The 22,239-nt window shown below is 45.0% G+C and overlaps 2 protein-coding genes and 1 long non-coding RNA gene across 3 annotated transcripts in view; all 3 read left to right on the forward strand.

The window, feature by feature from the left end:
• The window catches only part of LOC115182955 (nuclear pore complex protein Nup107), a 29,514-nt gene extending 20,635 nt beyond the window's left edge, over positions 1-8,879 (forward strand). The window contains exons 18-26 of the mRNA XM_029744312.1: positions 1,256-1,371; positions 2,846-3,035; positions 4,782-4,894; positions 5,308-5,410; positions 5,538-5,698; positions 5,830-5,955; positions 7,019-7,132; positions 7,286-7,453; positions 8,650-8,879. Coding sequence (XP_029600172.1) covers positions 1,256-1,371; positions 2,846-3,035; positions 4,782-4,894; positions 5,308-5,410; positions 5,538-5,698; positions 5,830-5,955; positions 7,019-7,132; positions 7,286-7,453; positions 8,650-8,757 — 1,199 coding nt within the window. The 3' untranslated portion in view covers positions 8,758-8,879. The remainder of the gene's footprint in view (positions 1-1,255; positions 1,372-2,845; positions 3,036-4,781; positions 4,895-5,307; positions 5,411-5,537; positions 5,699-5,829; positions 5,956-7,018; positions 7,133-7,285; positions 7,454-8,649) is intronic.
• On the forward strand, positions 6,352-6,993 carry LOC115182958 (uncharacterized). Its single transcript, XR_003873926.1, has 2 exons — positions 6,352-6,837; positions 6,893-6,993. It is a non-coding gene; the product is annotated as an uncharacterized LOC115182958 (long non-coding RNA).
• Positions 8,880-9,054: 175 nt separating the features above from the next.
• On the forward strand, positions 9,055-21,387 carry LOC115182956 (solute carrier family 35 member E3). The gene is made up of 5 exons (XM_029744313.1): positions 9,055-9,801; positions 14,882-14,992; positions 15,395-15,553; positions 20,310-20,392; positions 20,706-21,387. The coding sequence occupies exons 1-5, from the start codon at positions 9,400-9,402 to the stop codon at positions 20,890-20,892; spliced, it is 942 nt and encodes a 313-aa protein (XP_029600173.1). The 5' UTR covers positions 9,055-9,399; the 3' UTR covers positions 20,893-21,387.
• The last annotated feature ends 852 nt before the right edge of the window (positions 21,388-22,239 follow it).

A 22,239-nucleotide genomic window follows, 5' to 3' on the forward strand; every position in this document is an offset into this window, starting at 1 on the left:
CTGTTATTAACTTGTAACTAGCTGTCTAGTGTTTCCTGGGTGACCTGGACGGTGAGTCTGTTATTAACCTGTAACTAGCTGTCTAGTGTTTCCTGGGTGACCTGGACGGTGAGTCTGTCATTAACCTGTAACTAGCTGTCTAGTGTTTACTGGGTGACCTGGACGGTGAGTCTGTTATTAACCTGTAACTAGCTGTCTAGTGTTTCCTGGGTGACCTGGACGGTGAGTCTGTTATTAACCTGTAACTAGCTGTCTAGTGTTTCCACATCTCTATGAAATAGGACCTAGAATTCATTACAATGCGAGTTAAATCGTTTTTCCTTACTATTGTTTTAATTATGTTAAAGAGCAGCCAATGAGCCACCGTGACCTCATGTTCTATCATGACATCATGTTCTATGAGGAAAGAACAAGCTTTCTTTAAACGGTCTGTTTGAGATACCAATTTGAGGTGGTTTATTTTAGGTGTTTATTTTTTTTAATTCATGCTTTGGCTACAAATAAGTATTGGATGAGTCAACAACATTTATGAGTTAACAGAATCTAACTTTTAAAAGTGATATTTTCACTGGACCTTGACTAAGTCCATGGCCATGTCGGTGTCAGCCTATGGAAAGACCGTACAGTCAGACAAAAGTCACGAGGTAGTCAGTCACTATCCAGAGTGACTTTGTGGTTCTGGTCACCAGGTACATGAGGTAGTCAGTCACTATCCAGAGTGACTTTGTGGTTCTGGTCACCAGGTACATGAGGTAGTCAGTCACTATCCAGAGTGACTTTGTGGTTCTGGTCACCAGGTACATGAGGTAGTCAGTCACTATCCAGAGTGACTTTGTGGTTCTGGTCACCAGGTACATGAGGTAGTCAGTCACTATCCAGAGTGACTTTGTGGTTCTGGTCACCAGGTACATGAGGTAGTCAGTCACTATCCAGAGTGACTTTGTGGTTCTGGTCACCAGGTACATGAGGTAGTCAGTCACTATCCAGTGTGACTTTGTGGTTCTGGTCACCAGGTACATGAGGTAGTCAGTCACTATCCAGAGTGACTTTGTGGTTCTGGTTAATGCAGGTACATGAGGTAGTCAGTCACTATCCAGAGTGACTTTGTGGTTTTGGTCACCAGGTACATGAGGTAGTCAGTCACTATCCAGAGTGACTTTGTGGTTCTGGTTAATGCAGATATGTTACTGCTGTATGAAAGTGTCAGAGTATAAAACTGTGTGTGTGTGTGTGTGTGTGTGTGTGTGTGTGTCAGGTCTGTTGGAGGAGTTCAGTAACTGGTTGACCAGGAGTCCTGCTCTGCCCTCTCACCTGCTGCGCTTCATGACTCACCTGCTGTTGTTCTACCGCAGCCTGGGCATGCAGCTCAAGGTACAGTAGTACACACACACACACACCTGTTGTTCTACCGCAGCCTGGGCATGCAGCTCAAGGTACAGTAGTACACACACACCTGTTGTTCTACCGCAGCCTGGGCATGCAGCTCAAGGTACAGTAGTACACACACACACACACCTGTTGTTCTACCGCAGCCTGGGCATGCAGCTCAAGGTACAGTAGTACACACACACACACACCTGTTGTTCTACCGCAGCCTGGGCATGCAGCTCAAGGTACAGTAGTACACACACACACACACCTGTTGTTCTACCGCAGCCTGGGCATGCAGCTCAAGGTACAGTAGTACACACACACACACACACACCTGTTGTTCTACCGCAGCCTGGGCATGCAGCTCAAGGTACAGTAGAACACACACACACACACACACACAACCTGTTGTTTCTACCGCAGCCTGGCAGCAGCTCAAGGTACAGTAGTAAACACACACACAACTGTGTTCTACCGCAAGGCTACAGGTACAGTAGTACACACACACACACACCTGTTGTTCTACCGCAGCCTGGGCATGCAGCTCAAGGTACAGTAGTACACACACACACACACACCTGTTGTTCTACCGCAGCCTGGGCATGCAGCTCAAGGTACAGTAGTACACACACACACCTGTTGTTCTACCGCAGCCTGGGCATGCAGCTCAAGGTACAGTAGTACACACACACACACACACACACCTGTTGTTCTACCGCAGCCTGGGCATGCAGCTCAAGGTACAGTAGTACACACACACACACACACACACCTGTTGTTCTACCGCAGCTTGGGCATGCAGCTCAAGGTACAGTAGTACACACACACACACACACACACACACACACACACCTGGTGTTCTACCGCAGCCTGGGCATGCAGCTCAAGGTACAGTAGTACACACACACACACCTGTTGTTCTACCGCAGCTTGGGCATGCAGCTCAAGGTACAGTAGTACACACACACACACACACACACACACACACACCTGGTGTTCTACCGCAGCCTGGGCATGCAGCTCAAGGTACAGTAGTACACACACACACACACACACACACACACACACACACCTGGTGTTCTACCGCAGCCTGGGCATGCAGCTCAAGGTACAGTAGTACACACACACACACACACACACACACACACACACACACACACACACCTGGTGTTCTACCGCAGCCTGGGCATGCAGCTCAAGGTACAGTAACACACACACACACACACACACCTGTTGTTCTACCGCAGCCTGGGCATGCAGCTCAAGGTACAGTAGTACACACACACACACACACACACACACACACACCTGTTGTTCTACCGCAGCCTGGGCATGCAGCTCAAGTTACAGTAGCACACACACACACACACAGAGAGAGAAACACACTTCTGTTGTTATACACCTATATAAACATCAACCATTCCTCACACAATCCACATATCCCTCCACTCATGTTTTCCCCCCACCCAATCAGGAGGAGGTATCGGTGGATGTCCTGAAGGCCTACATCTCTCTGTTGATGAAGGAGAAGCACGTTGATCTGATAGCCTTCTATGTCAGTCACCTGCCGCCAGACCTGGCTACCGCCCAGTACGCTCTCTTCCTGGAGGAGGTCACCGAGGCTGAGCAGAGACAACGCTGTCTGGAGCTGGCCAGGGAGGCAGGTCAGTGTCTCACACAGAGGCTGCTGGGATGGGATGGGGGGGGGGTTAAACTCATTTTCCCTGCCTGGCCACATTTGGCCTTCACTGAGGTCCAGAGGACCGCACTTAAAATGTGTTAGATTTCCTCGCCATTTGAAATTTCCTAAAAATAATTCCAAAAGTGATGGATAGAGGACTATTCTCCCTGTTGGGCTAACTTTTGGTTCAATGACTTATCAAGCTGGTCAGAGTGAAGAGACTATTAATGACTGTTATCAAGCTGGTCAGAGTGAACAGACTATAAATGACTGTTATCTAGCTGGACAGAGTGAAGAGACTATAAATGACTTATCAAGCTGGTCAGAGTGAAGAGACTATAAATGACTGTTAGCTGGTCAGAGTGAAGAGACTATTAATGACTGTTATCAAGCTGGACAGAGTGAAGAGACTATAAATGACTTATCTAGCTGGTCAGAGTGAAGAGACTATAAATGACTGTTATCAAGCTGGTCAGAGTGAAGAGACTATAAATGACTGTTATCTAGCTGGTCAGAGTGAAGACTATAAATGGCTGTTATCTAGCTGGTCAGAGTGAAGACTATAAATGACTGTTATCTAGCTGGACAGAGTGAAGAGACTATAAATGACTGTTATCTAGCTGGTCAGAGTGAAGAGACTATAAATGACTTATCTAGCTGGTCAGAGTGAATAGACTATAAATGACTTATCTAGCTGGACAGAGTGAAGAGACTATAAATGACTTATCTAGCTGGTCAGAGTGAAGAGACTATAAATGACTGTTATCAAGCTGGACAGAGTGAAGAGACTATTAATGACTGTTATCTAGCTGGTCAGAGTGAAGAGACTATTAATGTAGGTTCAATTTCATTTCTACATTTAAAAAAATATATATATATATTTGGTTTTAGTAATTTCAATGTCTATTTAAGATCGTTTATATCCACCCCCATAAAACATAAAAACCAAAACCACATGATAAATACTCCAGCGAGGGTTGAATGGGCCCGTGGGCCAGATGTTTGACAACCCTTAGTGTGAAGCTACAGAGTCACACAGTCTGACATTCCTCTGAGATTCTACAGCCGCCAATTCAATGAGGTTTGTAACTATATTAAAATAGGCCATGCAGATGTTCTCTTTTCTGCAGCTATGGACTGTAGGAAGGTGGGAAAACCCTACAGTCCATATATATATATATATATATATATATATATATATATATATATATATATATGTGTATGTGTGTGTGTGTGTGTGTGTGTGTGTGTGTATATATATATGTGTGCTATTTCTATGCTTCCCGTTCATAAGTTTCATTTTTTTGTCTTTATAGGTGTTGTGCACCAGTTTCAAACAGCTGAAAATACAATCTTTTTTGGTTATTGATAATATATTTCAGTGGTTTAGATGCTACAATGATTCTCTACAGTATACATACTTATTTTGTCCTATAAACTGAAATTAGGTGAACTATTTTAATTTTAGCAACCAGGAAATTGCAGAGCATATTGCAAATGTTTAAAGGTACAGGTATCTAACTGTTGTGTTGTGGTCAGGTCTGGACGTGGCAGCAGTCTTTTAAAGGTACAGGTATCTAACTGTCCTGTTGTGTTGTGGTCAGGTCTGGGCGTGGCAGCGGTCTTTTAAAGGTACAGGTATCTAACTGTTGTGTTGTGGTCAGGTCTGGACGTGGCAGCGGTCTTTTAAAGGTACAGGTATCTAACTGTCCTGTTGTGTTGTGGTCAGGTCTGGACGTGGCAGCGGTCACTAAGATGGTGGTGGAGAACATCAGAGAGAGAGACACTGAGGAGTTCGCTCATCATGACCTCACCCCTGCACTGGACACTGGCACCTCAGCGGTATGAAACACACACACACACACACACACACACACACACACACACACACACACACTGGCACCTCAGCGGTATGAAACACACACACACACACACACACACACACACACACACACACACACACTGGCACCTCAGCGGTATGAAACACACACACACACACACACACACACACTGGACACTGGCACCTCAGCAGTATGAAACACACACACACTGGACACTGGCACCTCAGCGGTATGAAACACACACACACTGGACACTGGCACCTCAGCGGTATGAAACACACACACTGGCACCTCAGCGGTATTAAACACACACACACACACACACACACACACACACTGGACACCGTCATCTCAGCGGTACGAAGGAGAAACACACACACCATGTGGTCATGTTAACCCTGTATCCCCCCCCAGGAGGACCAGAGGAAGATCGATGTGATTGATTGGCTGGTGTTTGACCCCGCCCAGAGAGCTGAGGCCCTCAAACAGAGCAACGCCATCATGAGGAAGTTCCTGGGTACGTTACACACAAGCTTCTGAAACAGATCGTTGTTCTCCCACACATAGACATTGTATTGGCTCTCCTTGTTTTTCAACCAGGCTGTTGATCCATTGTTCTCTGTCCTCTCTGCCGTCTCCTCCAGCCTGTAAGAAACACCATGCAGCTAAGGTGGTGTTCGCTAAGGTCCCCGAGGACTCCATGAGGGAGATATACCGCCAGTGGGAGGAGCTAGGCCTGGACACGCCCCTTCCCGCGGAGGATGAGAACGCCATCAGGGAACACCTGTGTGTCCGCGCTTACCTGGTGAGGGGACAAGCTCTCAAAGCGCTGTGATTGGCTCCACTGTATATTGAATGTTTTTAGAGAGGTCTCCTGTAGTTGTATAAGTGGTGTGTCTTCCCCCCTCCCCTCCCCCCCCCCCCTCCCCTCCCCAGGAAGCTCATGAGGCGTTTAATGAGTGGTTCCATCACATGAACTCCCCCCCTCAGAAGCCCAGCCTGCCGGCCCAGGCCAAGTTCACTGAGAAGGTGGCCTACGAGATGAAGGAGAACGAGTACCAGGTACCCAATACACCCTGTTCCCTATGTAGTGCAGCATAGGGTTACCCAATACACCCTGTTCCCTATGTAGTGCACCATAGGGTTACCCAATACACCCTGTTCCCTATGTAGTGCATCATAGGGTTACCCAATACACCCTGTTCCCTATGTAGTGCAGCATAGGGTTACCCAATACACCCTGTTCCCTATGTAGTGCACCATAGGGTTACCCAATACACCCTGTTCCCTATGTAGTGCACCATAGGGTTACCCAATACACCCTGTTCCCTATGTAGTGCATCATAGGGTTACCCAATACACTCTATTCCCTATGTAGTGCATCATAGGGTTACCCAATAGACCCTGTTCCCTATGTAGTGCATCATAGGGTTACCCAATACACCCTGTTCCCTATGTAGTGCACCATAGGGTTATGGTTAAAACTAGTGCTCTATAGGAGGCCCAGGTCAAAATGAGTTTACTATGTAGGGGATAGGGTACCAGATACACAGTACAGTCTGATCCTAGATCAGTCTCTGTGTTACGGTAGAACAGGTGAGGTGTTTAGTGTAGCTGTTCCTAGATCAGCCTCTGTGTTATGGTAGAACAGGTGAGGTGTTTAATTTGTTTAGTGTAGCTGTTCCTAGATCAGTCTCTGTGTTATGGGAGAACAGGTGAGGTGTTTAGTGTAGCTGTTCCTAGATCAGTCTCTGTGTTACGGTAGAACAGGTGAGGTGTTTAGTGTAGCTGTTCCTAGATCAGTCTCTGTGTTATGGTAGAACAGGTGAGGTGTTTAATTTGTTTAGTGTAGCTGTTCCTAGATCAGTCTCTGTGTTATGGTAGAACAGGTGAGGTGTTTAGTGTAGCTGTTCCTAGATCAGTCTCTGTGTTATGGTAGAACAGGTGAGGTGTTTAGTGTAGCTGTTCCTAGATCAGTCTCTGTGTTATGGTAGAACAGGTGAGGTGTTTAATTTGTTTAGTGTAGCTGTTCCTGGATCAGATGAAGAACGCTAATGCCAACAATATTATTTAGCGTAATTGACCAGAAAAAAGTAAAAAGGTGTGTAAATGACCTCTCCTGTAGCTGGAACATGACAGCTGGACCGGCCGTCTGGAGGCTCTGACTGAAGACGTGAAGGAGAGAATCTACAACGTCCTGCTGTTTGTGGACGGAGGCTGGATGGTCGACGTCAGAGAGGTCTGTCTGTAGCTGACTATTAATGGTAGTAACTGACAGTTGGTGGAATGAGGGCGCTGGGTTAGCATTTGAGCCTGTATTAGCTCTCTGTCTCCAGTACCACTGTGTTCTTTCTAGGTACAGGTTACTTCTACCACTGTCCTTCTATTCCAGGATACGGAGGAGGACCCAGAGAGAGGTCACCAGATGGTGCTGCTCCGTAGACTCTGTCTGCCCATGATGTCCTTCCTGTTGCAGACAGTACTGCAGAGAACACAACGTCACCAGGAGAGTCTCAGACTGGCTGACGTCATCGCCTCAGACCAACACCGTCTCTACGAGGTCTGGAGTTTAGAAATGATATTTCCATGGTCTGTAGTGGAGTTTAGAAATGATATTTCCATGGTCTGGAGTTTAGAAATGATATTTCCATGGTCTGTACTGTAGTTTAGACATGATATTTCCATGGTCTGTACTGGAGTCTGACCTGGGCTGAGGGCATCCTCTTCTCTCTCCTGTCTCCTGTCCTTCGTCTGCTACGATCTGCGACTACTCTGCTCTGAGGTGCTTCTCAAGTCTACTGTGGCTTTAAGGAAACACTCTTGACTTTCACCTAATAGTCTAGTGTGGCTTTAAGGAAACACTCTTGACATTCACCTAATAGTCTAGTGTGGCTTTAAGGAAACACTCTTGACATTCACCTAATAGTCTAGTGTGGCTTTAAGGAAACACTCTTGACATTCACCTAATAGTCTAGTGTGGCTTTAAGGAAACACTCTTGACATTCACCTAATAGTCTAGTGTGGCTTTAAGGAAACACTCTTGACATTCACCTAATAGTCTAGTGTGGCTTTAAGGAAACACTCTTGACATTCACCTAATAGTCTAGTGTGGCTTTAAGGAAACACTCTTGACATTCACCTAATAGTCTAGTGTGGCTTTAAGGAAACACTCTTGACATTCACCTAATAGTCTACTGTGGCTTTAAGGAAACACTATTGACATTCACCTAATAGTCTAGTGTGGCTTTAAGGAAACACTATTGACATTCACCTAATAGTCTAGTGTGGCTTTAAGGAAACACTATTGACATTCACCTAATAGTCTAGTGTGGCTTCCTCTCCTCCTTCATCTGGCACCTGTCCAGTTCTTTCACATCAGTACTGATGAAGGCAATGAGACGAGGAGAGGAGCCCACTTTAGACTATTGAAATGCACCACCAGTCAAGCTGGATCTCTGGGTAGACCGGAGGTTGAGTGTGAGCCTGGCCTAACGACTTCAATCAAATGTATTTATAAAGCCATTCTTACATCAGCTGATGTCACAAAGTGCTGTACAGAAACCCCCAGCCTAAAACCCCAAACAGCAAGCAATGCAGGTGTAGAAGCACTTCAACATTAGAGCTCAACATACTATCTTACAGCATCTCTCGCTGTCACTGTGTTGCTTTCTCCTCTTATCACTCGTCTACTTTCCCATCCTCCTCTTCTTTTTGATAACTATGTTCTCTCTCTCTCGGTCTCTCGCTCTCTTTCAGGTGTTCTCCAAGGATGAGCTGAGGAAGTTCCTTCAGAAGATGAGGGAGTCGTCTCTTCTCTTATTGGATAAGGGTCTGGACCCGCTGGGGTACGAGATCCAACCATAGATACACCCCACCCGGACATTTTGTTTCTTTTTTTATCATCTAGTTTTTTTTGTTGCCAAATTTAAGTAATGGAGTGAATGATTTTCTGCATTTTGTATACAATAAAAGTGACTTGACTGAAATATTGTTTGTCTTTGGGCCATGCACAGGCAGGATGCAAATATGTATCTGACTCTAGAAGAGTATAAGGAAGGTTTGAGACAGCTTGTACAGGTGGAGAAGACATGGTGTCCATGGGTAGGCGCTGTAGGACTCTGACGTGGCTGCTTCTCTCTGCAGAACACGGAAGTAAAGGTCGCGTCATCTGACGTCACTACTCCCGTTAAGTTGCAACCAGGCTCCTTTTTCTGTATGAGCCACATGCGATGGTATGAAAAGTATGAAAGCGTTGTACAACTGTACATGCAGGACCGGAACACTATAGAATGTAATGCCACTGTATAGGACCGGTAAATGTTTACGGAAGGGGATGTATGCCCGATCAGTCGGTAGTGTCGAAGCCTGGAGAGACCCCCGCAACTTTCCCTGATGTGTGGCAGAGGGTAGACATTTTTGCTGGTTTACATTAGCTAGCTAGCTTCATACTATACAGTACTACTGAAACCTGTATGTAGATTTTACAGGACAGTTATCAAGACGACCATGGCTAACCGACTGTCAGACCTTTTCTCGAACAGCCGCCTCGTCATTGGATTATTGGCCAACTTGCTATCATCGATATGCATCGTTTTCATCAACAAATGGATCTATGTTCACTATGGCTTCCCAAACATGACTCTAACTCTGATCCATTTCGTTGTGACATGGCTTGGACTATGGGTATGCCAGAAGATGGACATATTTGCCCCAAAGAGTCTCCAACCCACCAAAATTATCTGGCTCGCTCTAAGCTTCTGTGGCTTCGTGGCTTTCACCAATCTGTCTTTACAAAACAACACCATCGGTACTTACCAGCTGGCCAAAGTGATGACAACTCCTGTGATCATTGTCATACAGACAATGTACTACAAGAAGACATTCTCCACCAAGATCAAGTTGACTTTGGTAGGTAGGAGGTAGGGGGGTTTGCAATGTACAAATGCTGCTGCCTGCTGCAATGTATCTAGCATTTCATACAGAATGGCAGATTGGCATTTAGATTACACCTTTTTATTTTTAATATAAAATACTTTTCTAATTGTACAAACATTCCGAAGTTGAATGATACACAAACAATCACACAAGTTTTAAGAAAAACTAACTTTTACAAACAGAGGTCTTATATACATTAAATGATGCATATCATGTATGTTTCAAATGTAGTAGTGAGTTTCAGGGCATGTTTATTTTTAATCTTAATGATTGCAACAACAAAAAAAGATCAAGCTCTCTTTCAAAAAATAAACAAGGTGGTATAGTAGACTTCATAAATCTGCATTTGTGTATAAAGAATTTCAATAATACAATTAAATTATTGACCAGGAAATTGAATTCATTATCATCTTGGAATAAACCAAATTTGACGTAATTTATATGTGAAATTGGCAATGTTAATATTCTTTGAAAATAATAAATCCTATAACTCCACCCAGAAAATGGTAATATAATCACAGCTAAATTAAAATATGTTTCGTAGTTCCAATGTCATTCCCACAAAACTGTACAGTGATTACGCTCTACATTGAATCATGATGATTCATGTACTGGAGGCAGCTTTGCAGAGTGGTCACTAGCTGGCAAAGTCATACAATCTCTCTGTCCAGTATGAAGGACGTTGGAGGTACTTTCACAAGCAGATATCCATAGACTTCTAGTCATTACACCTACTAGCATGCTAGCGGATATCCATAGACTTCTAGTCATTACACCTACTAGCATGCTAGCAGATATCCATAGACTTCTAGTCATTACGCCTACTAGCATGCTAGCAGATATCCATAGACTTCTAGTCATTACACCTACTAGCATGCTAGCAGATATCCATAGACTTCTAGTCATTACACCTACTAGCATGCTAGCAGATATCCATAGACTTCTAGTCATTACGCCTACTAGCATGCTAGCAGATATCCATAGACTTCTAGTCATTACACCTACTAGCATGCTAGTAGATATCCATAGACTTCTAGTCATTACGCCTACTAGCATGCTAGCAGATATCCATAAACTTCTAGTCATTACACCTACTAACATGCTAGCAGATATCCATAGACTTCTAGTCATTACACCTACTAGCATGCTAGCAGATATCCATAGACTTCTAGTCATTACACCTACTAGCATGCTAGCAGATATCCATAGACTTCTAGTCATTACGCCTACTAGCATGCTAGCAGATATCCATAGACTTCTAGTCATTACACCTACTAGCATGCTAGCAGATATCCATAGACTTCTAGTCATTACACCTACTAGCATGCTAGCAGATATCCATAGACTTCTAGTCATTACACCTACTAGCATGCTAGCAGATATCCATAGACTTCTAGTCATTACACCTACTAGCATGCTAGCAGATATCCATAGACTTCTAGTCATTACACCTACTAACATGCTAGCAGATATCCATAGACTTCTAGTCATTACACCTACTAGCATGCTAGCAGATATCCATAGACTTCTAGTCATTACACCTACTAGCATGCTAGCAGATATCCATAGACTTCTAGTCATTACACCTACTAGCATGCTAGCAGATATCCATAGACTTCTAGTCATTACACCTACTAGCATGCTAGCAGATATCCATAGACTTCTAGTCATTACACCTACTAGCATGCTAGCAGATATCCATAGACTTCTAGTCATTACACCTACTAGCATGCTAGCAGATATCCATAGACTTCTAGTCATTACACCTACTAACATGCTAGCAGATATCCATAGACTTCTAGTCATTACACCTACTAGCATGCTAGCAGATATCCATAGACTTCTAGTCATTACACCTACTAGCATGCTAGCAGATGTCCATAGACTTCTAGTCATTACGCCTACTAGGATGCTAGCAGATGTCCATAGACTTCTAGTCATTACACCTACTAGCATGCTAGTAGATATCCATAGACTTCTAGTCATTACGCCTACTAGCATGCTAGCAGATATCCATAGACTTCTAGTCATTATGCCTACTAGCATGCTAGCAGATATCCATAGACTTCTAGTCATTACACCTACTAGCATGCTAGCAGATATCCATAGACTTCTAGTCATTACACCTACTAGCATGCTAGCAGATATCCATAGACTTCTAGTCATTACACCTACTAGCATGCTAGCAGATATCCATAGACTTCTAGTCATTACGCTAATGCTAGTTAGAAACTTCCTTCAAACTGCGCGCATTAAGACATAGAAATGGTTTCCACTAGTTCATCTGACTCTGGGGAAGTAGATAAAGGGCATCGTTGACAACATCCTGAAGTACCCCTTTGAACCAGGGCTCCTGAGTGGTGCAGCAGTCTAAGGCACTGCATCTCACTGAAAAACACAGAAAGAAAGATGCCCAGGGTCCCTGCTCATCTGCGTGAACATGCCTTAGGCATGCTGCAAGGAGGCATGAGGACTGCAGATGTGGCCAAGGAAATAAATTGCAATGTCCGTACTGTGAGACGCCTAAGACAGCGCTACAGGGAGACAGGACGGACAGCTGATCGTCCTCGCAGTGGCAGACCACGTGTAACAACACCTGCACAGGATCGGTACATCCGAACATCACACCTGCGGGACAGGTACATGATGGCAACAACATCTGCTCGAGTTACACCAGGAACGCACAATCCCTCCATCAGTGCTCAGACTGTCCACAATAGGCTGAGAAAGGCTGGACTGAGGGCTTGTAGGCCTGTTGTAAGGCAGGTCCTCACCAGACATCACCGGCAACAACGTTGCCTATGGGCACGAAAAACATTCATTGCTACAGAATGTAGTAATTTTATGTCAAAACGCATATCAAATGAGATTTTGTTTTACTACAATGTAAAAACAATTTAAACTGAGCCATGTTGGTTTAAAAAGCTGACTCTTCCAAATGAAAAATGGATCACTTTGGAACCCACCGTCGCTGGGTTCATACAAACCCACCTCTTCACTGACGAGTCGTGGTTTTGTCTCACCAGGGGTGATGGTCGGATTCGCATTTATCGTCAAAGCAATGAGAGTTACACCGAGGCCTGTACTCTGGAGCGGGATCGATTTGGAGGTGGAGGGTCCGTCATGGTCTGGGGCGGTGTGTCACAGCATCATCGGACTGAGCTTCTTATCATTGCAGGGAATCTCAACGCTGTGCGTTACAGGGAAGACTTCCTCCTCCCTCATGTGGTACCCTTCCTGCAGGCTCATCCTGACATGACCCCCCAGCATGACAATGCCACCAGCCATACTGCTCGTTCTGTGCATGACTTCCTGCAAGACAGGAATGTCAGTGTTCTGCCATGGCCAGCGAAGAGCCCGGATCTCAATCCCAATGAGCACGTTTGGAACCTGTTGGATCGGAGGGTGAGGGCTAGGGCCATTCCCTCCAGAAATGTCCGGGAACTTGCAGGTGTCTTGGTGGAAGAGTGGGGTAACATCTCACAGCAAGAACTGGCAAATCTGGTGCAGTCCATGAGGAGGAGATGCACTGCAGTACTTAATGCAGCTGGTGGCCACACCAGATACGGACTGTTACTTTTAATTTTGACCCCCCCTTTGTTCAGGGACACATTATTCCATTTCTGTTAGTCACATGTCTGTGGAACGTGTTCAGTTTATGTCTGTTGTTGAATCTTGTTAGGTTCATACAAATATTTACACATGTTAAGTTTGCTGAAAATAAACGCAGTTGACAGTGAAAGGACGTTTCTTTTTTTGCTGAGTTTAGGTGTCCATAATGTTAGGTGATGTGTGTCTGTCTACTAGGTACCCATAATGTTAGGTGATGTGTGTTCCTGTATGTCTGTCTACTAGGTGTCCATAACGTTAGGTGATGTGTGTCTGTCTACTAGGTGTCCATAATGTTAGGTGATGTGTGTTCCTGTATGTCTGTCTACTAGGTGTCCATAACGTTAGGTGATGTGTGTCTGTCTACTAGGTGTCCATAATGTTAGGTGATGTGTGTCTGTCTACTAGGTGTCCATAACGTTAGGTGATGTGACTTCCTGTGTGTCTGTCTACTAGGTGTCCATAATGTTAGGTGATGTGACTTCCTGTGTGTCTGTCTACTAGGTGTCCATAACGTTAGGTGATGTGTGTCTGTCTACTAGGTGTCCATAATGTTAGGTGATGTGACTTCCTGTGTGTCTGTCTACTAGGTGTCCATAATGTTAGGTGATGTGACTTCCTGTGTGTCTGTCTACTAGGTGTCCATAACGTTAGGTGATGTGTGTCTGTCTACTAGGTACCCATAATGTTAGGTGATGTGACTTCCTGTGTGTCTGTCTACTAGTTGTCCATAATGTTAGGTGATGTGACTTCCTGTGTGTCTGTCTACTAGGTACCCATAACGTTAGGTGATGTGACTTCCTGTGTGTCTGTCTACTAGTTGTCCATAATGTTAGGTGATGTGACTTCCTGTGTGTCTGTCTACTAGGTACCCATAATGTTAGGTGATGTGACTTCCTGTGTGTCTGTCTACTAGGTACCCATAATGTTAGGTGATGTGACTTCCTGTGTGTCTGTCTACTAGTTGTCCATAATGTTAGGTGATGTGACTTCCTGTGTGTCTGTCTACTAGTTGTCCATAATGTTAGGTGATGTGACTTCCTGTGTGTCTGTCTACTAGGTACCCATAATGTTAGGTGATGTGACTTCCTGTGTGTCTGTCTACTAGGTACCCATAATGTTAGGTGATGTGACTTCCTGTGTGTCTGTCTACTAGGTACCCATAACGTTAGGTGATGTGACTTCCTGTGTGTCTGTCTACTAGGTGTCCATAACGTTAGGTGATGTGACTTCCTGTGTGTCTGTCTACTAGGTACCCATAATGTTAGGTGATGTGACTTCCTGTGTGTCTGTCTACTAGTTGTCCATAATGTTAGGTGATGTGACTTCCTGTGTGTCTGTCTACTAGGTACCCATAATGTTAGGTGATGTGACTTCCTGTGTGTCTGTCTACTAGGTACCCATAATGTTAGGTGATGTGACTTCCTGTGTGTCTGTCTACTAGGTACCCATAACGTTAGGTGTGATCCTCAACTCCTACTATGATGTGAGATTCAACCTCCTGGGGATGGTCTTTGCCACACTAGGAGTGTTCGTCACCTCCCTCTATCAGGTGGTAAGTAGTGATGCTTTGAAGTGCACTTGGACCTGGTGAACACGACAGTCTATGGGTGAACCGGCTCTCTTCCAAATGGCACCCTATTCCCTATGAGTCCTGGTCAAAAGTAGAGCACTTGAAAGAAATAGGGTGCTAGTTGGGATGCAGCCATACCTCTTATTATCAAGGTGTATTGTACTACTATCTCAGGCCTCATTGATTGATTATACATCTCTCTCTCTCTCTCTCCCCACCTCCCTCCCTCCCTCCATCTCTCTCCCCCTACCTCCCCCCCACCTCCCTCCCTCTCTCTCCCCACCTCCCTCCCTCCCTCCATCTCTCTCCCCCTACCTCCCCCCACCTCCCTCCCTCTCTCCCCCCACCTTCCTCCCTCTCTCCCCCCACCTCCCTCTATCTCAGTGGGTAGGTGTGAAACAGCATGAGCTCCAGGTAAACTCCATGCAGCTACTCTACTACCAGGCCCCCATGTCCTCTGCCTTCCTCCTCTCCCTCGTGCCCTTCTTCGAACCTCTCTCTGGGGAGGGGGGCATCTTCGGACCCTGGTCCTTCCCAGCACTGGTAAGAGACAGAGAGTGGGGGAGGGAAAGAGAGACCACCGATCAGTTAGCTAATGGATAGTACACCTAATCAGATCTCAGCATTGACTCTGTCACTGAGTTATTCTACAGTTTCCTCTCTCTCTGAAACACACAGGGAAACATACTTGGAAGAACTCAGCATTAACTCTGTCACTGAGAGTTATTCTACAGTTTCCTCTCTCTCTCTGAGACACACAGGGAAACATACTTGGAAGAACTCAGCATTAACTCTGTCACTGAGAGTTATTCTACAGTTTCCTCTCTCTCTCTCTGAGACACACAGGGAAACATACTTGGAAGAACTCAGCATTGTGAGTCTGTTCAGAACATGATGAATGCCGTGGCCTTGGTTGGTTGAGGGATGGTGAAGTTGTAATCCCACTACCTGACTCATACTGCATGACTGGGGTAAGATACTTTAAGACCAGGCCTAAGCAGATGGGCCAGAGAAACGGTCAGCTCTTTTGCATGCAAGGTTAGAAGGGGGGGAGACTTTGGGGGAATTCCTGGCTTGGCCTAAATATTCAAATAGTTTATTTTGTTAATGTAAATTATTTTGAGAGAGAGAGAGGTGTTTGATACTTTCAGTTTATCTTCAGAATGAGTGAGAGATTACTCATATGAGATGAGTCACTGAAGGCACACAAGCACTAGTTCTCTACGGACATGTCAAAGCATGTTCAGCTGTGTGTGGCCAGTAGTCTGCCCAGCAACCAAACCTGCCACTAGGTCAAAGGAGCTCACTTCAACACCGTTGTTCTGACCCCTAAGGTCTACAACCCTCCACTTCCACCCCCTGGAGTTAGACTAGTTATAACAAACAGTGGTAAAATACTGATGTTGCTAATGCTGCTAACATGCTAGGGTGCTGTTGTTATCTGTATCTCTTACCTTCAGACCATGGTGATGCTAACATGTTGTATCTCTTACCTTCAGACCATGGTGATGCTAACATGTTGTATCTCTACCTTCAGACCATGGTGATGCTAACATGTTGTATCTCTTTCCTTCAGACCATGGTGATGCTAACATGTTGTATCTCTACCTTCAGACCATGGTGATGCTAACATGTTGTATCTCTACCTTCAGACCATGGTGATGCTAACATGTTGTATCTCTTACCTTCAGACCATGGTGATGCTAACATGTTGTTGTATCTCTCCTCCAGGCCATGATGATGCTAACATGTTGTTGTATCTCTCCTCCAGGCCATGGTGATGCTAACATGTTGTTGTATCTCTCCTCCAGACCATGGTGATGCTAACATGTTGTTGTATCTCTCCTCCAGGCCAGGATGATGCTAACATGTTGTTGTATCTCTCCTCCAGACCATGGTGATGCTAACATGTTGTTGTATCTCTCCTCCAGGCCATGGTGATGCTAACATGTTGTTGTATCTCTCCTCCAGGCCATGGTGATGCTAACATGTTGTTGTATCTCTCCTCCAGACCATGGTGATGCTAACATGTTGTTGTATCTCTCCTCCAGGCCATGGTGATGCTAACATGTTGTTGTATCTCTCCTCCAGGCCAGGATGATGCTAACATGTTGTTGTATCTCTCCTCCAGGCCATGGTGATGCTAACATGTTGTATCTCTACCTTCAGACCATGGTGATGCTAACATGTTGTTGTATCTCTACTCCAGGCCATGGTGATGCTAACATGTTGTATCTCTACCTTCAGACCATGGTGATGCTAACATGTTGTTGTATCTCTCCTCCAGACCATGGTGATGCTAACATGTTGTTGTATCTCTCCTCCAGGCCATGGTGATGCTAACATGTTGTTGTATCTCTCCTCCAGACCATGGTGATGCTAACATGTTGTTGTATCTCTCCTCCAGGCCATGGTGATGCTAACATGTTGTTGTATCTCTCCTCCAGGCCATGATGATGCTAACATGTTGTTGTATCTCTCCTCCAGGCCATGGTGATGCTAACATGTTGTATCTCTCCTCCAGGCCATGGTGATGCTAACATGTTGTTGTATCTCTCCTCCAGACCATGGTGATGCTAACATGTTGTTGTATCTCTCCTCCAGGCCATGGTGATGCTAACATGTTGTTGTATCTCTCCTCCAGACCATGGTGATGCTAACATGTTGTTGTATCTCTCCTCCAGGCCATGGTGATGCTAACATGTTGTTGTATCTCTCCTCCAGGCCATGATGATGCTAACATGTTGTTGTATCTCTCCTCCAGGCCATGGTGATGCTAACATGTTGTATCTCTACCTTCAGACCATGGTGATGCTAACATGTTGTTGTATCTCTCCTCCAGGCCATGATGATGCTAACATGTTGTATCTCTCCTCCAGGCCATGGTGATGCTAACATGTTGTTGTATCTCTACCTTCAGACCATGGTGATGCTAACATGTTGTTGTATCTCTCCTCCAGGCCAGGATGATGCTAACATGTTGTATCTCTCCTCCAGGCCATAGTGATGCTAACATGTTGTTGTATCTCTCCTCCAGACCATGGTGATGCTAACATGTTGTTGTATCTCTCCTCCAGACCATGGTGATGCTAACATGTTGTTGTATCTCTCCTCCAGGCCATGGTGATGCTAACATGTTGTTGTATCTCTCCTCCAGACCATGGTGATGCTAACATGTTGTTGGATCTCTCCTCCAGGCCAGGATGATGCTAACATGTTGTTGTATCTCTCCTCCAGGCCATGGTGATGCTAACATGTTGTTGTATCTCTCCTCCAGACCATGGTGATGCTAACATGTTGTATCTCTACCTTCAGACCATGGTGATGCTAACATGTTGTTGTATCTCTACTCCAGACCATGGTGATGCTAACATGTTGTTGTATCTCTCCTCCAGGCCAGGATGATGCTAACATGTTGTTGTATCTCTCCTCCAGACCATGGTGATGCTAACATGTTGTATCTCTACCTTCAGACCATGGTGATGCTAACATGTTGTTGTATCTCTCCTCCAGACCATGGTGATGCTAACATGTTGTATCTCTACCTTCAGACCATGGTGATGCTAACATGTTGTTGTATCTCTCCTCCAGGTCATGGTGATGCTAACATGTTGTTGTATCTCTCCTTCAGACCATGGTGATGCTAACATGTTGTTGTATCTCTCCTCCAGACCATGGTGATGCTAACATGTTGTTGTATCTCTCCTCCAGGCCATGGTGATGCTAACATGTTGTTGTATCTCTCCTCCAGACCATGGTGATGCTAACATGTTGTTGTATCTCTCCTCCAGGCCAGGATGATGCTAACATGTTGTTGTATCTCTCCTCCAGGCCAGGATGATGCTAACATGTTGTTGTATCTCTCCTCCAGGCCATGGTGATGCTAACATGTTGTATCTCTCCTCCAGGCCATGGTGATGCTAACATGTTGTTGGATCTCTCCTCCAGGCCATGGTGATGCTAACATGTTGTATCTCTACCTTCAGACCATGGTGATGCTAACATGTTGTATCTCTACCTTCAGACCATGGTGATGCTAACATGTTGTTGTATCTCTCCTCCAGACCATGGTGATGCTAACATGTTGTTGTATCTCTCCTCCAGGCCAGGATGATGCTAACATGTTGTTGTATCTCTCCTCCAGACCATGGTGATGCTAACATGTTGTTGGATCTCTCCTCCAGGCCATGGTGATGCTAACATGTTGTTGTATCTCTCCTCCAGGCCAGGATGATGCTAACATGTTGTTGTATCTCTCCTCCAGACCATGGTGATGCTAACATGTTGTTGTATCTCTCCTCCAGGCCAGGATGATGCTAACATGTTGTTGTATCTCTCCTCCAGGCCAGGATGATGCTAACATGTTGTTGTATCTCTCCTCCAGGCCATGGTGATGCTAACATGTTGTTGTATCTCTCCTCCAGACCATGGTGATGCTAACATGTTGTTGTATCTCTCCTCCAGGCCAGGATGATGCTAACATGTTGTTGTATCTCTCCTCCAGGCCAGGATGATGCTAACATGTTGTTGTATCTCTCCTCCAGGCCATGGTGATGCTAACATGTTGTTGTATCTCTCCTCCAGGCCATGGTGATGCTAACATGTTGTATCTCTACCTTCAGACCATGGTGATGCTAACATGTTGTTGTATCTCTCCTCCAGGCCATGGTGATGCTAACATGTTGTTGTATCTCTCCTCCAGACCATGGTGATGCTAACATGTTGTTGTATCTCTCCTCCAGGCCATGGTGATGCTAACATGTTGTTGTATCTCTCCTCCAGGCCATGATGATGCTAACATGTTGTTGTATCTCTCCTCCAGGCCATGGTGATGCTAACATGTTGTATCTCTCCTCCAGGCCATGGTGATGCTAACATGTTGTTGTATCTCTCCTCCAGACCATGGTGATGCTAACATGTTGTTGTATCTCTCCTCCAGGCCATGGTGATGCTAACATGTTGTTGTATCTCTCCTCCAGACCATGGTGATGCTAACATGTTGTTGTATCTCTCCTCCAGGCCATGGTGATGCTAACATGTTGTATCTCTACCTTCAGACCATGGTGATGCTAACATGTTGTTGTATCTCTCCTCCAGGCCATGGTGATGCTAACATGTTGTTGTATCTCTCCTCCAGGCCATGGTGATGCTAACATGTTGTTGTATCTCTCCTCCAGGCCAGGATGATGCTAACATGTTGTTGTATCTCTACTCCAGACCATGGTGATGCTAACATGTTGTTGTATCTCTTTCCTCCAGGCCATGGTGATGCTAACATGTTGTTGTATCTCTCCTCCAGGCCATGGTGATGCTATCTGGCCTCATAGCCTTCCTAGTCAACCTGTCAATCTACTGGATCATAGGGAACACCTCTGCTGTCACGTATCCTTTTGTTCTGGCTGGAGGTCAAGGGTCAACCACAGGACTGTCTCAAAAATGTCAATTCATCTGTCCTCGATTCCTCACATCATCTCTCCTTCTCAAAACTCATTGAAGAATAAGGTCAGAGTGGAGGGACCTTTGACCTTCTCCTCCAATATTGTTGATAAGGAGGCGAGGAGATATGATGTGAGGAATCACCATGACAACTAGTATAACTCTGGGGTCAATATTACAAAGGTGTGTATGTGATAAATTTCAAATTCACTGTGTGCGCCTTCTTTTTTAACTTGACCTTAACCGTGAACTCCTACAGCTACAACATGTTTGGCCACTTCAAGTTCTGCATCACCCTGTTGGGGGGCTATGTTCTCTTCCAGGACCCCCTGTCTCTAAACCAGGGCTTGGGCATCCTCTGTACCCTCGCTGGCATCCTCTCCTACACCCACTTCAAGCTGGCAGAGCAGGAGGAGGGCAAGAGCAAGCTGGTCCAGAGGCCATGATAGGCCCACCGGAGTGCCAATCCATAGAAGCTGCTGCTCTCATTGGTTGCTCGACAACTCACTGGTTCCCTAGGATTGTTTGAGGGAAGGGCCAGGTTGGAATCATAGAACTAGAGGTTGGAATCATAGAACTAGAATTCTATAGTTGGAATGTGATTGTTGAGTGAAAGGGGAACTGGCCAAACAGTGAGATAAAGGGAGATAGTTCTGGCAGGGAACACTAATGATCATGTTTTATAAGATAATGATGATAATACACTGCTAAAGAAGTGGAATGTATACTGTATTGGAAGATGTGGAAGCTCAGCAAGCCTAGTATTTAAATTGGTTTTGCATTACTCAAGATGCTGTCTTATATTTCAGTATTTTTGCCGGGAACGATAAAAGAGAGGACAACTTGCTCTTAACAATTTCCAAATGCTGAAGATACTTTTGCATTATTGAATGATTTTTTTTTTCATACTGTGATCTTCAATAAATTGTATTTTATTGATAGTTTTTGTCTTATTTAGGAAGCTTGGGGAAGTTACCTGAACCTGCCACAGAGCATTGACAGGCCCATTAACAGCTGTATGAATGGAGGTTAGGTAGGGCTCTGTTTTCATAGTGCTGCTCACAACCTATTTATGTCAAAGGTTGCTGAAGTGAAAAGTAATGCATATCTCAAATACTTTCTAATTACAGATTGTTTCGTGGAAAAAGGACTAAATCACATTTGTTTGTTGAACATTCTGATTGCTGCTGGGACAGTCCTGAGAAACAGGACTACATACAACTTTTTATTTATTTCACCTTTATTTAACCAGGTAGGCTAGTTGAGAACAAGTTCTCATTTACAACTGCGACCTGGCCAAGATAAAGCAAAGCAGTTTGACACATACAACAACACAGAGTTACACATGGGCTTGCCCTTTACAAGTTAGTCAACATGATATCATACAGGACTGGAATAAGACTTGGGTCCTATTCATTAGTGCACGCTGTAGCAAAACGTTTTGCAACAGAAAACCAAAACAAGCGTTTCTTACTGGACAAGTTCAGTTATTCCTTCCCTGTTTCAGTCTGTTTTCTTATGTTTGGCGTCGAGTGAATACGAACCTGCGATGGGAGGTGGTGTTGACGAGAAAAATCTAGGTAGGTGGGGACTGTGCTACAAGGTACAGGCAGTTCCCTGGTCTCAGAGAGTGGCCTCAGTGTTCTGCTGTCTGCTCAGCCTCTCTAGGTTCACAGGCTTGCCATTGTGGCTCAGTGTAGTGTGTACACACCCAACCACCAGAGGCCAACAAAAACACATGAGCCAAATAACAAGGACATATCTGTGGTAGCACAGAACTTCAGTCCCCGGGG

This window comes from Salmo trutta, unplaced genomic scaffold (genome assembly GCF_901001165.1).
Source record: "Salmo trutta unplaced genomic scaffold, fSalTru1.1, whole genome shotgun sequence".
Taxonomy (NCBI): Eukaryota; Metazoa; Chordata; class Actinopteri; order Salmoniformes; family Salmonidae; genus Salmo; species Salmo trutta.